Source organism: Hibiscus syriacus, unplaced genomic scaffold, assembly GCF_006381635.1.
Source record: "Hibiscus syriacus cultivar Baekdansim isolate YM2019G1 unplaced genomic scaffold, ASM638163v2 tig00110187_pilon, whole genome shotgun sequence".
Lineage (NCBI taxonomy): Eukaryota > Viridiplantae > Streptophyta > Magnoliopsida > Malvales > Malvaceae > Hibiscus > Hibiscus syriacus.
Genome location: NW_024062618.1, coordinates 3,357,362 through 3,379,896, shown reverse-complemented (window position 1 = coordinate 3,379,896; position 22,535 = coordinate 3,357,362). Strand labels below are relative to the sequence as shown.

General features: G+C 37.5%; 2 protein-coding genes, 1 long non-coding RNA gene and 1 pseudogene across 5 annotated transcripts; 3 read left to right on the top strand and 1 right to left on the bottom strand.

Annotated features, from left to right (window-relative positions):
• Positions 1 to 240: 240 nt before the first annotated feature.
• LOC120217788 lies at positions 241 to 5,726 on the top strand (annotated as a pseudogene).
• Positions 5,727 to 6,339: 613 nt separating this feature from the next.
• On the top strand, positions 6,340 to 10,051 carry LOC120217787 (nucleosome assembly protein 1;4-like). Its single transcript, XM_039214864.1, has 11 exons — positions 6,340 to 6,504; positions 6,674 to 6,717; positions 6,977 to 7,072; positions 7,985 to 8,077; positions 8,256 to 8,343; positions 8,432 to 8,493; positions 8,576 to 8,763; positions 8,845 to 9,022; positions 9,112 to 9,155; positions 9,499 to 9,688; positions 9,925 to 10,051. Exons 1-11 carry the CDS (start codon positions 6,450 to 6,452, stop codon positions 9,979 to 9,981), a joined length of 1,095 nt encoding a protein of 364 aa, XP_039070795.1. The 5' UTR covers positions 6,340 to 6,449; the 3' UTR covers positions 9,982 to 10,051.
• An 831-nt stretch (positions 10,052 to 10,882) lies between these two features.
• LOC120217784 (beta-fructofuranosidase, insoluble isoenzyme CWINV1-like) lies at positions 10,883 to 13,608 on the bottom strand. 3 transcript variants are annotated; one of them, XM_039214861.1, is made up of 7 exons: positions 13,394 to 13,608; positions 13,264 to 13,272; positions 12,315 to 13,177; positions 12,072 to 12,230; positions 11,633 to 11,871; positions 11,451 to 11,541; positions 10,883 to 11,076 (listed from the first exon to the last, which is right to left on the bottom strand). In XM_039214861.1, the coding sequence occupies exons 1-7, from the start codon at positions 13,566 to 13,568 to the stop codon at positions 10,897 to 10,899; spliced, it is 1,716 nt and encodes a 571-aa protein (XP_039070792.1). In that variant the 5' UTR covers positions 13,569 to 13,608; the 3' UTR covers positions 10,883 to 10,896. The 3 variants fall into 3 exon arrangements, with proteins under 3 accessions (XP_039070792.1, XP_039070793.1, XP_039070794.1); XM_039214863.1 differs by lacking the exon at positions 10,883 to 11,076 and adding an exon at positions 11,325 to 11,369 and having other exon boundaries at positions 11,421 to 11,541; positions 13,394 to 13,607; XM_039214862.1 differs by lacking the exon at positions 13,264 to 13,272.
• Positions 12,118 to 20,297, top strand: LOC120217786. Its single transcript, XR_005525186.1, has 3 exons — positions 12,118 to 12,258; positions 19,746 to 19,749; positions 20,284 to 20,297. It is a non-coding gene; the product is annotated as an uncharacterized LOC120217786 (long non-coding RNA).
• The last annotated feature ends 2,238 nt before the right edge of the window (positions 20,298 to 22,535 follow it).

The following is a 22,535-nucleotide window of genomic DNA, read 5'->3' as shown; positions in this document are numbered from 1 at the left end:
GAGGCGGGAATATATCATTCTATACATACTTCTATATTTTTATCGTTTTAACTCCCACTGAAGTTTGAACATAAATGCTATGTCTTTAAATTAAAAATATAATTTTTAATTGGACACTCAAACATCTAACCAGCTAGCAGCTAGCAGCTACTTGCTTTTTGTCTTTTGTCTCTCTTCCTCTTCCTCTTCTTTTCTTTTCTTTCCTTCTCTTTGATCTTTGATCTTTGATATTTTCCTTTTTTCTACCTCTGGATACAGAGAGACTAAAAAAGGGCATTGCTTTGTGTAAAAATGTTTGCCTTTTGTTAAAAAAAAATTAATTTTTCCATGGCCATTGATTCAAACTCCAAGCTTCTTGTAATGTGGAATGGTTTGTTCGTTGTTCTATTAGCTTCCTGGTTTTCTTCTGTTTCTTCTTCTGTTTCCTATGACAGTAGAGCTATCACCATTAATGGCCAAAGACGGATCCTCATTTCTGGATCCATTCACTACCCAAGAAGCTCACCTGAGGTAAACATTTTAGCTTCATTTTCTTTGGTCTCTTTCCCCCCCTCAAAAGTCAGAGTTTTTATAGCATTTTGATGCGCTTTCTGTATGCATAAATCATTCTGTTAATGTAGTATGTTGTTTTATTCTTAAGAAAAGTACCTAAACTTCGGTCCTTTGTGTTACAGATGTGGCCAGATCTTATAGAGAAAACTAAAGAGGGAGGGCTAGATGTAATTCAGACATATGTTTTCTGGAATGGCCATGAGCCTGCTCCTGGAAAAGTAATTAAACATCAACATTTTTTTTTCAGAAAAAAAGCTTATACCTTGGTTTAATGAGCTGATGGCATAAAAAAAATTCTGAAATTTACTTTCCATTTTTATTTCGAAGGCAACTATGATTTGGTCAAATTTATTAAGCCGGTGAAGCAAGCAGGTCTCAATGTTCATCTGAGGATTGGTCCTTATGTCTGTGCTGAGTGGAACTTTGGGTAATGCTAAAAAGTTTTATTTTCCAGAAATATTTAGGATTTCACAGTGAAGTGTATAGTTCAAGCAATGAATTTTATTTGATTTTTCAGGGGTTTTCCTGTTTGGCTGAAGTACATTCCCGGTATCAATTTCAGAACAGACAATGGACCTTTCAAGGTTTGCCGATTTCTGATCGTCAATCCGATGTTTAATTGAATTCATTTAATATTATTTTCTGTTCTGGAATTTATTTTTCGAGGAACCAATATACTTACTGAATTGCTATGATGAAGGTTCAAATGCAAAATTTTACAAAAAAGATTGTGGATGTGATGAAAGCAGAACGGTTGTTGGAGACTCAAGGAGGTCCTATTATTCTATCTCAGGTAGATCTGGCACTTCGTTCTAAGTTTGTTGATCTGGCCCTCAGTTCTAAGTTCTCTTGGTGTAAGATATAGATATTACCATCTGTTTTATGTGTAGTTATAATCTCTGCTTTTGACAGATTGAAAATGAATATGGACCTATGGAATACGAACTCGGTGCACCTGCTAAAGCTTACAGTGACTGGGCAGCTAAAATGGCTGTGGATCTAGGCACTGGTGTCCCATGGATCATGTGCAAGCAAGATGATGCACCTGGTCCTATTGTAAGTAAACTATGCCTATTTATCTTGTCATGTTCTATATCCAATCTTAATGGCCATCATGCCATGTTCGATCCTCTTTAGTATAATTGTTAATGAACTGTGTGTCGTCTACTTGTTAAAGTCATAGTTCAAATTATATACTATTTCTCGTTAGTCGTTACACATGACTCAGCATTGCTCTTTCCCAGACCTGTGTTAGAATGCATACATTTTTTTCTTGTTTAATTGTTAGTGAACAGTGTGTTGCCTACTTGTTTTAGTCATAGTTTACATGATATTTTATTTTTCATTGCACATGGCTCAGCTTTGCTGTTTCTTAGTCCTATATGTGTATATATTTATTTTTATTGAAATGGATAGCCAATTGGCCATGTTCCTTTCCTCATTTAGTGTGGCACCCATTTGATCTTACATACTGCTGTAGGGGATGCACTTTTTCAATTCATTTCGAGGATTCGTAACCTTTTTTTTACTTCCAACAGATTAACACCTGTAATGGTTTCTACTGTGACTACTTTTCGCATAACAAGGCCTACAAGCCAAAGATGTGGACTGAAGCCTGGACTGGCTGGTAAGCCTTCTTTTGTCTCCAAAAGATTTTTCTTTTTTCAGTTATCCCTTGCTCGAAAGAAATACTGGCGTCTCGTGATGAATGATGATTCTTTTATTTTTTACGGAGTTTGGTGGGGCAGTTCCTTATAGACCTGCTGAAGACATGGCATTTTCAGTTGCAAGGTTTATACAAAAAGGAGGATCCTTCATTAATTACTATATGGTAATCAAAATGTTTTTTTTTCCTTTCAATTTACCAAGTTCAAGTTCTGGAAGAATGTGTTTCATATGCTTGTCTTTTGTGTTATAAGTATCATGGAGGAACAAATTTTGGCCGAACTGCTGGGGGGTCCTTTCATTGCTACTAGCTATGATTATGATGCTCCGCTTGATGAATACGGTAAGTTCAAAGTATCAATTGCACATTGTTTTCCAAGTTTGCTATGCATCTTCTAATTTCTTTTGTCTACTTGATTTGAACTGTACATTCTATGCCTTTTACCATTCATATCGAGTGTGAAAGTATAGTTTAGGGATTAGATCCTTGAGGTTGATTTGAACGAGAACCGGTTCTTGTCATACAGGACTGTTGAGGCAACCCAAGTGGGGCCATTTGAAAGATTTGCATAGAGCAATAAAGCTCTGTGAACCAGCTTTAGTATCTGGAGATCCCACACTTATGCAACTTGGAATTGATCAGGAGGTTAATAAAACTTGTATTTCTAAGAACCTCAATCCTACTTTCGATTGCTTTGTCTGCAAGACTTAAATATAAATTCCATTCTAAACATACAGGCTCATGTGTTCAATTATAAATCCGGAGGTTGTGCCGCCTTCCTTGCAGATTACGACACAAATTCATTTGCAAAAGTTGCCTTTAGGGACATGCACTATAACCTGCCGCCCTGGTCTATCAGCATTCTTCCCGACTGCAAGCATACTGTGTATAACACTGCAAGGGTAAGAAGAAAGGTTCAATGAACTTGAAACCAAGTTTATTCCTGTCGGCGGCGGTACTATGTGTCGAGACTGATTTCTGGCAAGCATCTTGCCACTAACTTCATCAAGTTTAATATCATAACATGCAACAATTTAGATGTTTGCAAATTGCAGCTTTTACATAGAACTAATACGAGGGCAATCAGCCAGAGTTTTTTCTTCTTCTGTTGATCGTGCAAGATAAGTACAACTTTGAGATTGATAAGAAACTTTTCATAACAGGTTGGTGCCCAGATTGCTCAGAAGAAAATGGTTCCTGTTCCGATGCATGGAGGATTCTCTTGGCAAGCATATACTGAAGAGTCAGCTTTGGATGTTGACAGTACGTTCACAATGGTTGGGTTGTTGGAGCAGATAAATACAACCCGAGACTCAACTGACTATTTGTGGTATACAACTGAGTAAGTAGTGAAGAGAAATATCTCTTTGCAATTCCCATCATCTTTCTTTATTCAAATAAATTTTTGCAAAGCAATAGTTCTTCTATTTAAGAGCAAAACTATCTCCTATCCAATTTGTTTCCGTTCTCCGCATTTGAATTTCTAATGCTTTGTACATACTTCCGTCGCCAGCATTGAGATTGACCCCAGTGAAGAATTCTTCAAGAATGGAAAATCTCCCGTTCTTTCTGTCTTATCTGCTGGCCATGCTCTGCACGTATTCATTAACGGTTGACTATCAGGTGAGCTTATCATTGATTTTAATTTGCAGCACCTGGTTGTGTGAAAGGTTATTTACTGTTTCTTTCCCTCATATTTTTTTCCTCGAATTGATTTCGTCAGGAAGTTCTTATGGAAGTCTAGAATTCCCAAAACTAACATTCAGCGATGGTGTTAATTTGAGAGCTGGTATCAATAAAATTTCACTTCTAAGCATTGCTGTTGGCCTCCCGGTATGCTCTTTGTTTCCAGCTTTGTGACAGTGGAATTTATTGATGAATGATTGATTTTTTGGTTTGAATGCAGAACGTCGGTCCACATTTCAAGACATGGAATGCTAGTGTGCTTGGCCCCGTTACATTGAATGGTCTCAATGAAGGGAGGAAAGATCTCTCATGGAAAAAATGGACTTACAAGGTCTTTCATTTGCATGGTAGTATTTTTCGAGATGTGCCATAGAGTTATTTGGTTATTTTTCCCTTGCAGTTTGGCCTTAAGGGAGAAGCATTGAATCTTCATTCGCTAAGTGGTAGTTTGACCGTGGAGTGGGCACAGGGGTCGTTAGTGGCTCAAAGGAAGCCACTGACATGGTACAAAGCAAGTATCTCGAAATACAACCAAACATGTGAAAGGCGGTTTCAGTTCGTGTTTGTTGACATTCTTTAATTTTGCAGACAACTTTCAATGCTCCAGCCGGAAATGCTCCGTAGGCTTTAGATATGAGAAGTATGGGAAAAGGTCAGATTTGGATAAATGGACAGAGTATTGGACGCCATTGGCCAGCGTATAAAGCATCCGGAAATTGCAGCGTCTGTAATTATGCCGGATATTATGATGAGAACAAATGTAGAACTAATTGTGGAGAGGCCTCTCAAAGATGGTAAGGAAACAAACTAATCCGCTTAAAGTTGCTCTTACAAGCGAGGATCGTCGATAAACTTACCTGTGGTCTTATACTATAACGTTTAGGTATCATGTTCCTCGTTCATGGCTCAACCCTACAGGTAATTTGTTGGTTGTGTTTGAGGTATGGGGCGGGGACCCGAACTGGATCTCTTTGGTTTGGAGAGAAACCGACGGTGTATGTGCTGATATCCATGAGTGGCAACCAACCCTAATGAATTACCAGATGCAAGCCTCCGGTAAAGTTGACAAAGCCTTAAGGCCAAAAGTCCATTTAGAGTGCGATGCGGGGCAGAAAATCTCAGCAGTAAAGTTTGCCAGCTTCGGAACTCCGGATGGGGAATGTGGAAGCTACAGTTAAGGGAGCTGTCACGCTTTCCATTCTTATGATGCTTTTAATAGGGTATGTTAAGTTTTCTCCTTCGGATATTTGATTTTCGAAGATGATTCTTTTTAGAGCTCTTTGTTTCATTGCTCGGTACATATTGACTTGTATCACTTTATCCTTGCAGCTTTGCGTCGGGCAAAACTTCTGCTCAGTGACAGTAGCACCCGAAATGTTTGGTGGAGATCCGTGTCCTAATGTCATGAAGAAACACTCTGTAGAGGTCATTTGCAGCTAATGGAACACATCACAAGTACATGAATTAAACAGGGTTTGAGTTCACAACAATTTCTTTCGGCTTTTCGAGGGTGAAGTTGTACAAATAGCACACCCCTTGGTAAAAGCTTCGCATAGTCGTAAATTATTGCAGATAAAATCTATCTGTAGGTATGCGTGTGGGTGTATATATATACACGCACACGTGCGTACACCGTTCATTTGTGCATTATATACAGAAGTTGACGCAGTGAATAAAAACAGTCGGTAGAAGCACATCGATACAAAGGCGTTTACGGAGTCCATGAGCAAATGCTTTGTTGTTTTAGGATATGAACATGAAAACCACCGGTTTCTAGTGAAGGTCTATTGCCTTACGTAAAACATTTAAGTTTCCTGGGAAGCAAATCTTTCATTGGCACATTCCTTTGTTCTTGTAATAATGGTTTAGGTAAAAAAATATTTATTTATTTTTATTTTTAAATTTACTATATAGTTGTAGGTTGTATTGTCATTTTCACGTTAACTCACTGGTCAAATTAAGATATGTAATCAATATTTTGAATTGTTACGTTAGTATAATAAATCGTCACGTCAATATTGTAATTGTTAACAATTTCTTTAGTAAAATAGTTAAATTATTTTTTTAATTCATAAATCACATTAAGTGCTAAATAAATTCTAAAGACATTTTTTCACTTTAAACGAACTTAATCTAATCACACCTTAAAAAAATTCAACTTAAATCAAATCTATTTTTTTAAATAAATTAACTCGATCAAATTAAATAAGATCAAACCCGCAAAATTTAGATCAAATATTCATTACTATAAAAAAAGTAAAATTAAACTTGAGATATAGTTATCAGCAAAACTTTCACATTCAGGTGGTTTCTGTGGGTCCAGCTAACATATCCACTTGGTCGACCTCCAAACACGACGCTCCTTGATCACGCGTGAAGAACACTACTATCTATGGCCAATCCCTCATCAGTCATCACTTTTTTTCACTCTGTAATAAATAAGCTCGCCCCCGATCACGTTTCCTAGGGTTCTCCCTTTTTCCTTTCCCGCTGCATTTTCCTTTTATTGCTTTCCAAACACTCATTTCGTCGCCAAAGAAAAAAAATGAGCAACGATGACGAATCCGATCTCAGCGTTGCCCTCCCCGCTGCCGCTGCCGGTATACCAACTTAATTATTCTATTTCCATATCACTTTTTGATAATATGGCATTGGAAATTACCCGTTTGATTTTTTATAAATATTTTGCGGTTGTGATTTCGATTGTCGTTATTTGGAATCACGTGAATTTTTTTTTATATAAAAAGCATCTGATTGTTCCGTCCGCAGCTTTGAGCGCAGAGGAACGCGCCGGGCTGGTTAATGAACTTAAGGCAAGTAATTCTTTTTTATTTTTAATGCTTTTGCTTTTCTATTGTAAAATGTGTAAATGGAACGGAAATATCAAATATGTTTTGGAATAGAAAATAACAAATGAGAATTATGCTTAAGCTTGTTTATATTTAGAAGTAGTATGCTTTTAGCGTTGATGGCTCACCGTTTGATACACTGTGTTTGTTGATGGTGTGGGGACTGTGAAGTTGTGTTATTTCAATTGGTGTGTTTAGCACCTTTTTTACTACATTTTTGCAGAATAAGCTCCAAACTTTAGCGGGACAACATGCTGATGTACTAGAAACTCTATCACCACATGTCAGAAAGCGTGTTGAGGTTCTCAGAGAGATTCAGGTTGTACATCTGATTTTAAATTTATGTTCTCTCTGTTTGTATTGCACATCTAGTTTTCATCATTTAGAAGTACTGCGATTTGTTGCCAATTTATTTATGTGATTATACATCCCAGAACATGCTATAGCTCAATCAATTGTTTGGATTCTCATAACTCTTATATTGGTTATTTTGAGGAACATTTTCAGTTTTAGCCTCTTTACATTTTTTGTTTTCCTTTTTCCTTTTTTATTTTTTTTTGGGGTGGGGGTGGATTGGCAGGTGTAGGACGTGTGCATTTTTCGTGTCAATTTTTTGCCTTGCAGTTGATATTTTTCTTTGTAAGGTAACTTCTGTGAGTGGGAATGCTATGATTCATAGAGAATGAATATTGGCATGTTGATTGATGTTTGAATCTGTTATAGGGATTGCTTTCGGATAATGTAAGCTTAAATGGAGACTCCTAAGTTCATGACCGGTTATATACTAGCATACATGTGTTTAGCTTCTATGGTGGATGTTTTTTCTTAATATTGCTCCTTTTTGTCCTCGTTACTGTGCTGAGTTCCTTAAGGGGAAGTTTTTATATTTCCTAAAACATTGGATTTACTAATACATGAACACCTGATAGGAAGTACAACTCATCTATACCACGTAGAACTATCTAGTTCATTCTATATTCAAGCTTCTCTATCCTTCTGTTTTCTTTTATACTTATACTATCAACTTTCCTTGAATTTGATATCAGATTTCTTTGTATGAATTTTCTACTCCTGTTTTCGTTTGGTCTTTAACACTTGCAGTGACAAGATTTGGTTGAAAATGCTGATGTTTAACAAAATTGGAAGGCCGACACCTTTTCTTCGACAATTGTTTGGAGTATTGGACTGTTTGTTTGGTTTCAAGATAATTTCTTACATATCCATTTTGCAGAGTGAACATGATGCACTGGAGAAGAAGTTTTTTGAGGAGAGAGCTGCATTGGAGGCCAAGTATCAGAAACATTATGAACCACTTTATACCAAGGTCTTTGTGGATCTTTTTTGGACATTAATGCTTCATTATATCATATCCAAATCTTTTTATATTATGATATTTCTTGTTTCATGAACGTCAGTTTATTCACATGCATATTTCTTGGCAGACAGATTATATGAGCCTTCCTCTTTATCTTGATCCTTTCTTCTAATAACTGAAAATGCAGAGGTATGAAATTGTGAATGGTATAGCGAAGGTTGAAGGAGAGACAAATGAAGCAATGATAGACAAAGAAGGGGATGGATGTGTAGAAGGTATTAAATCTTGGTTGACTCATGCAATGTTTCTGAAATTGTATCAATGCATTATTCTTGAGATGGTTTTACATAACCTTAAATGCAGAAAAAGGAGTGCCTGACTTTTGGCTCACTGCAATGAAAACGAATGAAGTTTTGGCTGAGGAGGTACATGTGTCGTGTAGTTCTGTGTAATAAGATCTATTTTTTGATTGAAAATGTGTGTTATGATTTATCCTTGCTGATACAGATTACAGAGCGGGATGAAGGGGCTCTCAAGTATCTTAAAGATATCAAGTGGGGCAGAAGGGATGATCCTAAGGGTTTCAAGCTGGAATTTTTTTTTTATTCTAACCCTTATTTTAAGAATTCTGTCCTGACTAAAACTTATCACATGGTTGATGATGAAAATGAGCCCATTTTGGAGAAAGCGCTTGGGTGAGTTAATATATGCTTTTCTACTGAGAAATTTTTGGGTTATCCTTCTACACATACCTTAAAATTTAGGGTAATTTGTAGAACGAAGATAGAATGGTGTCCTGGGAAATGCCTGACACAGAAGGTCCTGAAAAAGAAGCCCAAGAAAGGATCGAAGAATGCTAAGCCCATTACGAAAACTGAAAATTGTGAAAGTTTCTTTAACTTCTTCAACCCTCCTCAGATCCCTGATGATGATGGTGATATCGATGATGAGCTTGTAAGTTTGGCATTTTCTTTTTGAATAGGAAGGCTAACTTAATAATTCCATGTGTTTATTCTTAGTTCCTTTGATATATCAATTTATAGGCTGAGGAACTTCAGGATCGAATGGAACATGACTATAACATTGGGTGAGTTTATGACTTCTCTTTTAGTGAGAGCTATTTAGAAAATGCATTTTTTTGGTAGTATCTTACCAGGGCACTTTCTTTTTAGCAAGTGTTTCCGGTGTAAGGTCAGTTTGGCATATTAATCCTCTTCGTTTATTGCTATTTTGAGAATAAAATCATTTTTCTCTGAAAAGAACTGTCATTGATGCTTTGTAAGGGATGAAAATTGGGGAAAATGTTAGTGCTAGCTTCTTGAAATGTGAAGAAAATTATGTTGCAAGTGATATTTCACTATTTTGCATATGTTTTCGTGCCATCTTCACATTTTTTATTTCTCAAATGAAATGTTGGATTGTTTGTGTAGCTCGGAGATTCGGGACAAACTAATTCCCCATGCAGTATCATGGTTTACGGGGGAAGCTGTTCAGGGGAATGAATATGATGCCTTAGAAGGTGATTTTGACAGTGATGATGAAGATGATGACGAGGATGAAGATGTTGGTGAGGACAGAGATGAGGAAGATGAGGGAGAAGATAATAAGGGCAAAAAGAAGGTTAATAATAGCTCGTTAACACTTAACTGAACCCATATTTCGCACTTGAAGATCTTTAACATAGCTTGTTTCTGAAATAATATTTAATTTCTTGAATATTTCCTGCATCAAGTTATTGGGTCTATATCATGAGATGGTGTGTCATATGTTTACTCTAGGCATGGGGGCTTTATAAGCCATTCTATAAGTTTATTTGCTATTATTTGTTTAATGCATGGGTTTTGTTTGAACTGCAGAGTGGAAGTGCAAATGCCGGCCAAAGTCAGCGCTCTCGAGAGCGTAAGCAACAGTAGTAAAGCGGATACCATTTTGGTTGCTTAAAATTTTGAGTGATAAATATTCCCTAATTGTGAGTATATGAGTCAACTTTTTTTCTTGTTTTTTCTTTTATGGAGGATTGGGTTGCCCTCTACTGATATATATGGCAGTGGAACTATAAACCTGTGTAATGTTTTTAAATCGTAAATGGTCTGTTAATATAGTTTCATGCAGCATAATATACTAAAACTGTTGGTTTCGTTGTTGGCAACATTTTTTTATTAGGCTATGTTTCTAAGTTTGCTTTGCATTGTCCAAGTTATGTGGTCATAACTTCCCTCCTTATGGTATCCCATATATATTAATTTGGAGTAATTAGAAGATAATATTTGTTCAAAGATAACTCTCAATCATTTAACATTAAATGTTCATACCTCTAGCATTCACTGTGTTTAAACTCAGAACCTCAAAGAATAATAACAATTCATTTACTATCGAGATCGTTTGATTCACGTTTCAAACAAATTAGCTGCAAAATGGTCAATGTGTATTGTATTAATGTTCGAGATTTTGATATGGAAAATACGGAACATGATAAAAATATACATGAATGATAATTTTTTTGCTACCACTCTTTAACGTTTATACTTTTTGAGAACGACTTATATATTTTGTCGTCTTTCCCTCCCAAATGCCCCATAATCTTTCTCTCTCAAATCCCCATGGAACCATAGCTTTTGAGTTGCAAAAAATCCTTTTCTTTTTATATCATATTGATCATTGATCTCTATTTCCAAAGAAGAGCTCAACATGTCCTTTATAAGAACGTGTGAAGCAAGCTTGAGATTTTAAGAGGATTTTAGCCCTTGGGTGGTTTATAAATTAGTATTTACCCCCCCCCCCCCAAATATTAATGCTCCTCTATATGTTTTTTTTGTGAAGTAATAACTTCAATTGATTTTGGCCTTCTTCATGCTCCAAGCATTCAACTTTTCAATCTTTACGGCTTCGCTTCCATTGTTGAAAACGTAGAGGTGGGCAGCGTCGTTAATTGCCAGTGTGGGATAAACTCTAGCTGACATGCACGCTTTGCCACCCCCACCAAAGCTCTCCACCATGGAATGATCTATCTGAAATTGAACACATGTGGAAATGTTATGTTAGTAGTGTATTGATCGTTAGTCAATTAACGGGTTTTCATCTAATAAGATCTATTTTGACTAAAAATTTAAACTTTAAAAATTAAAATGTTCCCAAAAAGAAATAGATACAAAATGATTAATTTGGCTAAGGTTGTGATAATTTTATGTTTATGCCTTTGCCAAATGTAGAAAGTTTGGTATCCCCATTTTTCAGTGTGGGCCTTGTTTGTCAAAGAGTTGAGGTAATTGGGTAAAGTACAAAGTGTGTAGGAAAGCTGGATTTAGGTTCGAGTACCTGTTTGTCATTGAAACTTAGAAAAGTAAAACAATATTTAATGGTATAAATATCCAAAGAAACTCACCAAACTCCTCAATGACAAGCTTTGATGAAGAGGGTCCACATCCAAGAAAGCCCCATATGTAGTCTTGTCATTGTTTTGGTTTAGGGAGGATCTGTGGACAGAAAAAACAAGAGAGTTAAGCTTTTGTAATCATGGGAGGAAATTGAAAAGCTTTGAAATTTGTTTAGTGTGAAAGGGGGGACCTGCTTTGGTCACTACACATTAGCACCATGTATTTGTTTTGACCTTTGAATATTCTGAAAAACACTGCAGTGTTCTCACTTAAGCCCCTGGATGCTAAAACTAGCAGCCCAAATGGACCCAGACCGCCTTTAACCGACGCACCCTGTTGGCTGCATAGAAGCTGAGGGTTGGTCCAGCTTGGCTTCAGCACTTCAGCGTTGTCAAAGCTGGTTATCTGAAATGAAACGTCAACATCTGCCTGTGTAAGATGAATTCAAAGAGCAAGTATGTTAGTGAATTGAACCAAAGTCCAAGTTGGTTTTACCGGTAGGCATGATTAGGGCTGTAAATGAGACGATATAGATCATAAGCTATTGAACAACTCAGTTATTACTCGAATCGAATGGATTTGACTTGAGTTATTAACAAGCCTCAGGCATGATGAAACAAGAAACTCACCTGTGAAGCAGTAACACCAGAAACTTCAACAACCGATCCTCCCTTGAGCAATTTGGTAGGCAGGCTTACGTGATTTGCACGTAGCTTCTCTATTTCTACAACCGGCCATTGTATCAATTGTTTTCCAGTTTTGTCGAGCCAAATTTGCCTAGGAATTGCCTGCAAAATCAGTCCATAATCACAAGTTGTTTAGCTGTTAAGAAACAAACAACGAAAAAACCAAAAGAAAAAAAAGAAGCTTACGTGTACTCCAGCCCATCCTTTCTTGATATCATCAGCTACACTCGATGATTCATTCAACCAACCACATAATATTCTCCTGTCTTTGATACTGTCTAGGAATGTCTTGGAAGCATAATATTTGCCGTAATCATATCTCAACCCCGAATCATTTTCGACCGATCCCTTGTCCGGTATATAGACGTCCCTCGAACTATCAAACGACCCGATCGTGTACAAATCGTGCTTTGTATCGTCCAAGCTGACCTTAAGAACATGCTTGACGGATGGAACATTAACAGAGGTGTCGACTCCATTTCGGCCACGGAGTGAAACAGGGTAAAAGTCTGGGCATTCCCACATCCCAGTGCCATCGGCTGAATGCAAAGGGTTCGGCGCTTGAACCCAATTCACAAAATCTTTGCTCTTGAAAAGGATAGCCATGCCCTGGCGATGAACCTTGCTTCCAATGATTACCCTCCATTTCTTATCAGGGCCTAACCAAGCTGTTGTAGGATCTCTGAAGGAGCTGGCGTTGATCTGGTTCTGTGCAGTTGGTTGCATCAAAGGGTTCTTTGGTGACTTCACCCATTCTCTGAGGAAAGGATCGGATAAATTCTTGGGCACGGCCAGATTCTGGACTTGGTTGTTTTTCGGGTCGATCCCGGTGTAAAGCATGGCTGGTTTGCCACCAGGGAGGATGGTGGCAGAACCAGACCAGCAACCATTAATATCACCTGGTTGGGAAGGGAAGATAGCTGGTTCATGAGGGGTCCAATTCACAAGATCTTTTGATGTGGAATGAGCCCAGACAATGTTGCCCCACATCGCTCCTTTTGGATTGTATTGGTAAAAAAGATGATAAAGTCCCTTGTAGACCATAACCCCTGAAAAATCAGCAGTAAATTCAGCCACTTTTGTCATCTAAAATATGCATTACAACTCAGGTTTTTCCAATCCAAAGAGCCCTAACCATTAGGATCTGTTCATCAAGCCATATCCAATTGCAGTCGACAAAACATGGAACCAGAACACAAATAGTTAGACATTGAACAAAACAGATAAAAAAACTGGAATGAGAGATTTTAATTGGTGAAATATACCATTTATCCAGTTTCTGGGAGGCTGAAAATGATAGCTGGTTCTGTAAGGTTGATTTGCAGATTGAACTGTTTGAAGTTTCCTGTAAACATGATGGGATGCTTCAAGTTCCACAATTCCATGGCTGGCCAACAGAACAAAGAACAAAAACAGCCCAACAATACAAGACTTTGCCATGTTTTGCAGAAATGTAGATCAGATGAGAACTACAGGCTTCTACTATCAAACTATATTTATAGAAGGAGAATGCAGAATTTGGCTGCATATGGCTCATGAACTTAAATTAAAAATTAAAAAAAGGAAAAGGAAAGAAAATTCAAAGGTTGTGTGTCAGTCTATATTTTTGTGGAAATTTATTTCCTTTTAATTTTCCCATTCTTTAGCATTCACTGTTTGATCTGTTGACTTTTATCGGTTCAATTTTCAAAGTTTTGAGTAAAAGAATGAAAACCCTGTTTTGATTAATCAAACACATTATCAAATTGGCTAACACTTAATTTAGTTGGTAGAGCACAAGGATATTAACCTTGAGGTCGTGGGATCGAGTCTCACGGAGGGTATTTAATAATTCGGAGGTCTTCTACGGAAGCTGCTTTCAACCTGGTGTTGGGGGCAGCCTACTATCTTACCTCCCCCTTACCCCATTAGATATGAGAACAAGGGACAACCATTAATTTAGTCTTACAAATAGTTTAGGTTTGAGTCATATTCAGCTGAGAAAAGGATCCCAAGAAAAAAAAATTCCCATGTTTGGTTTCTTCTTACAATTTCCACGTAAAAAACTTGCAAGTGTTCACACAAATTTTAATTATAATATATTTTATGTACAATGACTGAATATTTGTTTAGGTGTTCTGTTTGTAATGAAGAAAAGTATATATATATATGAAGGGAAACATCCCAGCAATTGCAGTCCCCTTTCTTTGTTTATTCTAGGACTATAAATGATTTGAATTTAAGAAAAAAATTGTTTATTTTTAATTTCTTCCATATTTCATTAGTGTTAATTAAAAATTTTAGATTTGCTTTTGTATATTTAAAAATCATGTGTTGCTAGAGTTGTGTCACTTGGACTCTTTTTATCGGGCCTGAGATGATAGGAAGAGATTCACTTAAAATAAAGATTAAAATAGGATCTACGGCGGTGGGCAAAGAAACTTATTCCTTTGTGCACTAATGAAGAGTAGGGAACTCAATTTGAGAAGATTTCTTTTTATTCAAGTTTCCTTGGTAAATAAGAAATTTATCTTTATAAATGACACTAGGGATTAGAGTTTAGAAGTAAGTTGATTAAATACTAACTCACATTTCTTGTACTCTTTTGACATAGTGATTTTTTTCCCTAAAGCAAAATTTTCACATTAAGTTTTAGTATTCTTTATTTTGTGATTGTTTTACATTTATTGTTACCGTACTTACATTATTACATGCGTGATCATACTCGTTCATAAACATATAGCAAAATATATTAGCAAAAAATTAAAGATATATTCATGAACAAAAAATAATTAAATGTAAATATTAATAATTATATTATAAATAAAATAAATACTTTAAGTACATTTTATATAAAAATATTAAATTTGAATAAAAAATTTATTTGTGAATATAAATTAATCAAAAATATCTTTAATCTCGTTTGTGTAATAAACAAACATGAAATTTTTATTTATACTCTTATATTTAATTTAATAAATATATATATATATATATATATATATATATATATATAAAATTTATCAAATACTTATTGTTTACGTCTATATATTTTCCCCCTCTTTGTTGTAAAAGTTATTTAATTTGATGGAAACAAGTAGAATAAAGAGGATGATTGAATCAAAGTAATGTGAAGTTTATTTAATTTGGATAAAATTCTATCGGATAAGGCTAATTGTTTTCCCGTGATGATGTATAAAATAAAAGACCACTTGCCTTCGTGCCCGTGGTTATTACACGTGATTAATAACATCGGCAAATCCACTGAATTTTTGGACAACCCATCCACCACATATCGGTGTTAAAGATATGGAAAACACGATTGCCTGACTTTTAATTAAATGTTTTATGAGTTTCTTTTCCGCTAAATACATTAATTATTTAATTAAAACTACTTTTCTCGTTTTCTTTTTATGAGTTTATTTCAAAATATTTAATTGTACGGGGCAAGCTGAAGGTGCCGTTGATATTATTTTATGTTAAGAATTTATATATAAAAAAAATAAAATAAGATTAACACAAAATAAATCATACATAAAATATAAAAATAAATAATATGATTAAGTTTTATTTACCTTCATAGATAGAAGAAGAAAGTTTTACTATAAACATAATGATAACAAGAGTTTGAATCTATAAATTTTCACATATGAAGTTAAAAATATATAATACTTAACCGTTTGTAGTCTTTATGAATCTAGTTAGACTCATGAAGGTATCAATCACAAAAATATTCAATTGGTCATGTTTAAATGTTTTAAATTTATGATTTTGAACATGAAATTTTGTCGTCATACAAAATATTTTTGATAGTTACGAAAAAAGAGAGTGAAGTCGACAAGAAAAAAGATCGTGATAACAATAATGAGGAAAGCAGAGAAGGAGATAAGAAGGAGGTGGTCATGATGTGAGGAGGGAGAATGAGAGTGGGATGTGAGCAGACATGGAAATATTAGTGAGAAAAGTAGGAAGTGTGGAGTGTTGATAGTGAACATGTAACAACCCGGAATAAAATTTAGAGAAAAAAAAAATTTAATTAAGTAATTTGGTAAAATTTGAGGATTAAATCGGAAGTTTTCAAAATTGTAGGCCATTTTAGAAGTTAAAGGAAATTCAGGGACCAAGCCCTGCATTACTCCTTTTAGTGTCGGCAGAAAATTTAATATAAACGTATGAATGGTTTTCTGTTTTCAAAACAGAAAACAATTGTGAAATTCCTCCTCCCGCACTCTACTTCAAAGCCGATTCCGACGCCGTTCGACGTCCAATCGTAAAATTGAAACCACCGTTGTGTTCATCATCAAGCGAGGAACAAACCCTTCAAATTAATTGAAGTGAAACGCTGCCAAACGTCGGGAATTTTCAGTCAAAGCATCGTCATTTTTTTTAGCTCTATCGTCGGGAAAAACTTAAATTCACCGCCGATCGTTGTTCCGTTTACGACACCTCCTGCACCATCGTGTTCCTTGTGTCGTTGCGAGTCCGCCGGTGTCAACCTTGTTCGCCGTCGACGGCGGCGCGTGAGGAGGTGGAGCAGTCAAAGGTTCGGCCGAGTTGAAATACGAGCTCTCCGCCGTTCAAAAAATTTGAACCGATCGTTGTAAGTATCTCGAAATCGCTCAAAATAATTTTTAGAAATTTTTCCGGGAATTTTCCGACACCTTGGCACTGTTCACGCGCCGCACGCGCCGCCGCAGGGAGAGTGAGCTGCTGGAAAACCGGTTTGACCAGTTTTGAACCGGTTTGATCGGTTCGAACCGGTTTGACCGGTCTGAACCGGTTTGACCGGTCTGAACCGGTTTGACCGGTCTGAACCGGGTTGACCCGACCCGACTGTTGACCCGACCCGACTGTTGACCGTTGACCGTTGACCGTTGACTTTCTTTGACTAAAACTTAAAATGGCTTTGACCGACCCTTAAACGACCGTAAATCTTTTCCGAGTATATCTATCCTGATAGTTTTCGACGTGCCAAATCCATTTCCGCAGTCCGTTTCGCCAAATTCAAACCTGAAAGTCTCCAAATCTACGGTCAAAGTGGTTGACTTTGACTTTGACCAAGAATCTGAATTTCTGAAAAGTCATACTTTATATTTTTCGACGTCCTGATTCCGTTTCCGCAATCCGTTTGGACAAATTCAGACTCGAAATACCCCAAATTGATAGTCAAACTCGAAAAATGCTTATATACTTAAGAAGACTAGCTTTGAACAATTAAATAGGATTTGGGACTGATATATTATTATTGTTTGAAGGTACAAGAGACTCTCCGGATCGTTCGACAGCTCGACCCAGCTCTTCTAGATCAGTTAAACCACGTGTGCCAGTATTCACCCGTTCGAAAATTGTAGCAGAGCGTGGTGAAACCAGCAATCAGTAAATTTGCTATTTGAACCTATTGTCGAGGTGTGTTCCCTGCTTATTATTGAACTGTTTTATTGGTTTTAATATGTGGTACACCGAATTCATTGGCTATTGTTTTATGGATGCACCAATTTAATGTGACAATTTATGGAATATGGCTGCTATCTAATTTTTGTTTTGAAATGGTATATGATTACCATGTTTTTTTGGATTGATGGAATTTATGTCACGGTGCAATTGAATTTTGGAATTGAAATACGATGGAATAGCTCTGATCAAGCTAACTGGGCCTAATGTGACTCTTGAGGGCCCCAAGATGTTTCATTAGGTCGGCTTTCCTTTGTTGTGTGCTTAGGGTAAGCTATATGGACTCATTGACTTGGGCTTAAGGATACAAGCTTCAGAGCCTATCCTTAAGTCGGCTTTCTTTTTGCTATGTGCATAAAGTAAGCTATATGGAAAATAATTTTGGCAACTACTGATGGTGTACCAGAAAAGGGTTTAAACTATGATTTTCAAAAAGTTAAACTCTTTTACGAATTTGTGAGATTACTGGACTATGATTTGTACCTATTGTGATTTTATGGAAATGTTGGGACACACTGAGCCTAGCTCACCTTTTGAAAATGTTTTCCCCTTTCAGATACTGTTGGTTAGATACCTTGGTACGAGCACTTGGAGGATCAACATATCTCTTGAAGTAAATCAAATTGTAATGTTGTTATCTGGCAAGTTGACTTTATTTTGGTGACATGGACCTTATTTTAAAATATCGGATTTTATAATGATAACTCTTTTGCTAATACTGCTCGGTTTATTGTGATATTGAATTTGAAGATGTGTTTTAAATTAAATTATTATTTATTGGTACTATATTTACGAGTTGGATTTTGATAGTATAATTTGTTTATAATTTCATGTTATTTATAATGTGATTTTATATTGATGGAATAACGGTTTCGAAAAATGTCTTTAATAATCATAATGTGATCCACTAGACTTAGTCGAAACGCTTAGGCCGGGTCTAGGGGGTTACATTTATTGGTATCAGAGCTTTTGGTTTTTAACCCTCGGACTGTGTATGAGTCCACATTGAAAATACAGTTTTAAAATATTTTACAAAACGAGTTACTAAGGCCATGTCACAAAGTTATTAAGATTTTAACTATGTTCGAGACTCCAAGTGCTTATCTAACCTTAAGTTTATCTTCTGTAGTAATCTCGAGATCTACCAAAATGAGTGCTAGACGTGGTCGTCGAACTAGTCGTGGACGAGGTCGAGTAACTAGATTTACAGATCCGATTGATGAGATACGAGTAGATCCCCCACCTCCAATAGGTGATCATGCTCATACGACACCAACGAATATGCCACCTACCGATGGTATTGGCATGACTACACCGATCATAGGAGCGACCGATATTGAGTCAGAGTCTACTGGAGTGGCATTGGATGAGAATTTTAGTAGACAGTTTCTGCAGTTAATACAGGGAGCAGTTAGAGCTACTGGTGTTGTATCTGAGGTTCCTATTTCACAGACGTTGATTTCCAATGGAGTTAGAACTTTTGGGGGACAGATTGGTGGAGCTCCTACTGAAGCTGAGGATTGGCTCCAGGATACAGAGAGACGCATGGATCAGTTGGGTTTGGACTCAACTAAGAGATATCTGGGTGCTGTAGCAATGTTAGATGGTAATGCCTACACTTGGTGGGAGTCAGTGACCAGTAGTGTTCCTACCGATCGTTTGACCTGGAATTTCTTTAAGGATCGCTTTCGGAGTCGTTTTCTGGGAGAGCGCTACTTAGCTCAGAGACGACAACAGTTTCAAGACCTGGTTCAGGGAGACATGACTGTTTCTGAATATGAGATCGAGTTCCTGAAATTGCTGAAGTATGGATTCAGTATGGTACCTACGGAGAGAGATAGATGTCGCAAATTTGCCCTTGGACTCAGATACGAGCTGCGTAGGCAAGTTGTAACCCATCAGGATGAGATATTTGATGTGCTGGTGGGCAGAGCCAAAGATGCGGAAGAGGTGGAAGTTTTAGCTTCTGGTAGAGAGCGTGTTGATCAAGATCGATCTACGAAATTTTCAGGCCCGATGGAGTCATCAGCACAGTCCGGAAAGAGGACTCGTACTTCAGCCCCTCAGAGAAGCAATACACGTTTCAGGCCTGCAGCATCCTCACCTTTAGCTGTCAGTCGAGACGGTTCCTCGTCGTATTATAATGGGCCCCTTTGTGAGTATTGTGGTAAACAGCACTCAGGAGAGTGTCGTAAGAAGATGGGTCTTTGCTATCAGTGTGGATCTAGTGGTCATTATCGGAGGGATTGTCCTCAGTTAGTTTCGTTTGAGCAGACCACTACCCAAACTCCTATGCGTTCGCAGACTACAGTACAGACCCCAATTAAAGATCGTAGTCAAGGAAAGACTCGAGGATCAGCGTCCAGGACAGACAGTAGAGCCCGACCTCAGCAAAATAGAGGGCCAACAGCTTCTGAGGCTAGACAGCCAGTTTTGGTTTATGCAACTAGACGTCGTGATGACAGAGATGAGCCTGAGGTTATTGCAGGTACATTTACTATTTATTCTACCCCATACTTTGCATTATTGGACAATGGTTCCACTCACTCCTATGTATCGAGCTCAGTATCTCGAAACCTTCAGATTCCGATCGAGAACACTGAAAATACTGTTACAGTTACAAGTCCAGTAGGACAAGCGGTATTAGTGAATAAAGTATTCCGGCGTTGTCCTCTCGAGGTTCAGGGAGAAATTTTTCTCGCTGATCTTATGGAGCTTCCTTTAGAGGAGTTCGATTTAATTCTTGGAATGGATTGGTTGAATAAACACAAGGTAAAGCTGGATTGCGAATACAAGCGGGCTACTCTGAAGACTTCAGATGGTCGGACTGTTGTGTTAATTGGTGAACGGCGTGGTTATCTCTCCAATATAGTTTCAGCGATGGAAATTGATCGTATGATCCGGAAGGGATATGAGACCTTCATTGCTTGTATTTTGAACACCAAGGGTGCATTGTCCACGATCGAGGAGATTCGGACAGTTAGCGAGTTTCCTGATGTTTTTCCGGAGGAGTTGCCTGGGTTACCTCCTGATAGAGAGGTAGAGTTCGAGATTGAGACTTATCCGGGATCGTCACCTATTTCTATGGCACCTTATCGTATGGCTCCAAGGGAACTTAAAGAGTTGAAAGTCCAATTGCAAGAATTATTCGATCGAGGATTTATCCGACATAGTACTTCACCATGGGGAGCTCCAGTTCTGTTCGTGAAAAAGAAGGATGGGTCGCTAAGATTATGTATTGACTATCGGAAATTGAACAAAATGACGGTCAAGAATAAATACCCACTACCCAGGATTGATGATTTATTTGATCAATTGCGAGGAGCTATTGTATTCTCTAAGATTGATCTTCGTTCGGGGTATTATCAATTGAAAGTTAAAGGATCAGATATTGCAAAAACGGCTATTCGCACTAGATATGGTCATTATGAATTCTTAGTGATGCCTTTTGGTTTGACGAACGCTCCTGCAGCTTTCATGGATTTGATGAATCGGGTGTTCCGACCATATTTGGATCAATTTGTGGTGGTCTTCATTGACGATATTCTGATCTATTCTCGTACTGAGGCAGAGCATGACGAGCATTTGAAGATCGTTCTGCGGACTTTGAGAGAGCATCGTCTATATGCCAAACTAAGCAAGTGTGAATTTTGGCTTCAAGAAGTGTCGTTTCTGGGGCATATTATTCTGCGCGAGGTGTTCAGGTCGATCCCAGCAAGATAGAGGCTATTATGAATTGGAAACGACCTAAGAACGTATCTGAGATCCGCAGTTTCTTGGGCTTGGCTGGTTATTATCGACGTTTTGTTGAGGGCTTCTCGATCATTGCTTCTCCTTTGACAAAGTTGTTAAGGAAGAATGTGTCGTTTGACTGGGGCGAGGCACAACAGGAGAGCTTTGAGAAATTAAAGGCGGTTTTGACTCAAGCACCGGTGTTGATTCAACCAGAGTCCGGGAAGGATTTTACAGTGTATAGTGATGCTTCACACTCAGGACTTGGCTGTGTTTTAATGCAGGAAGGTAAAGTGGTGGCTTATGCATCCCGTCAGCTGCGACCTCATGAGTGTAATTATCCTACTCACGATTTGGAGTTAGCAGCAGTGATTTTTGCCTTGAAGATTTGGAGACACTATCTTTATGGAGAGAAGTGTTATATTTTCACGGATCATAAGAGCTTAAAGTATCTCCTGACCCAGAAGGAGCTTAATTTGAGACAACGGCGCTGGCTAGAGCTTCTGAAGGATTATGATTGTGTGATTGATTATCACCCTGGTAAAGCTAACATTGTAGCGGATGCTTTGAGTCGAAAGACGGTATCGGAGTTGAGATCTTTAATGGCCAGGATGAATTTATATGATGATGGCACTTTGTTAGCAGAATTGCAAGTTAAGCCGACATTGGTTGATGAGATCAAGGCTAAGCAGCCCTTTGATAGCTCCTTGCTTCCCATCTTTGAGCAAGTAGAGCAGGGGACAAGCTCAGATTACGCCCTTGACCGGGATGAAGTTCTATGCTTCAAAGGTCGGTATTGTGTGCCTGATGATGCTGAGTTGAAACAGACTATCCTTACTGAGGCTCATAGTAGTCCATATGCTATGCACCCCGGTGGAGATAAGATGTATCGGAATTTGAGAGAGAGGTATCATTGGATCGGCATGAAGAAGGACATCTCAAATTTTGTAGCAAGGTGTTTGACTTGTCAACAAGTTAAGGCAGAACATCAACATCCATCAGGTTTGTTACAGCCTATTAAGATTCCTGAATGGAAATGGGAGCGTATTACTATGGATTTTGTTACTAGCTTGCCTATGACTCCTTCGAAAAAAAATTCAGTTTGGGTGATTGTTGACAGACTTACAAAGTCAGCTCACTTCATTCCTGTGCGAGTAAATTATACTTTGGACAAGCTGGCAAGATTGTATATTTCAGAGATTGTTAGATTGCATGGTGTTCCATTGTCTATTATTTCTGATCGAG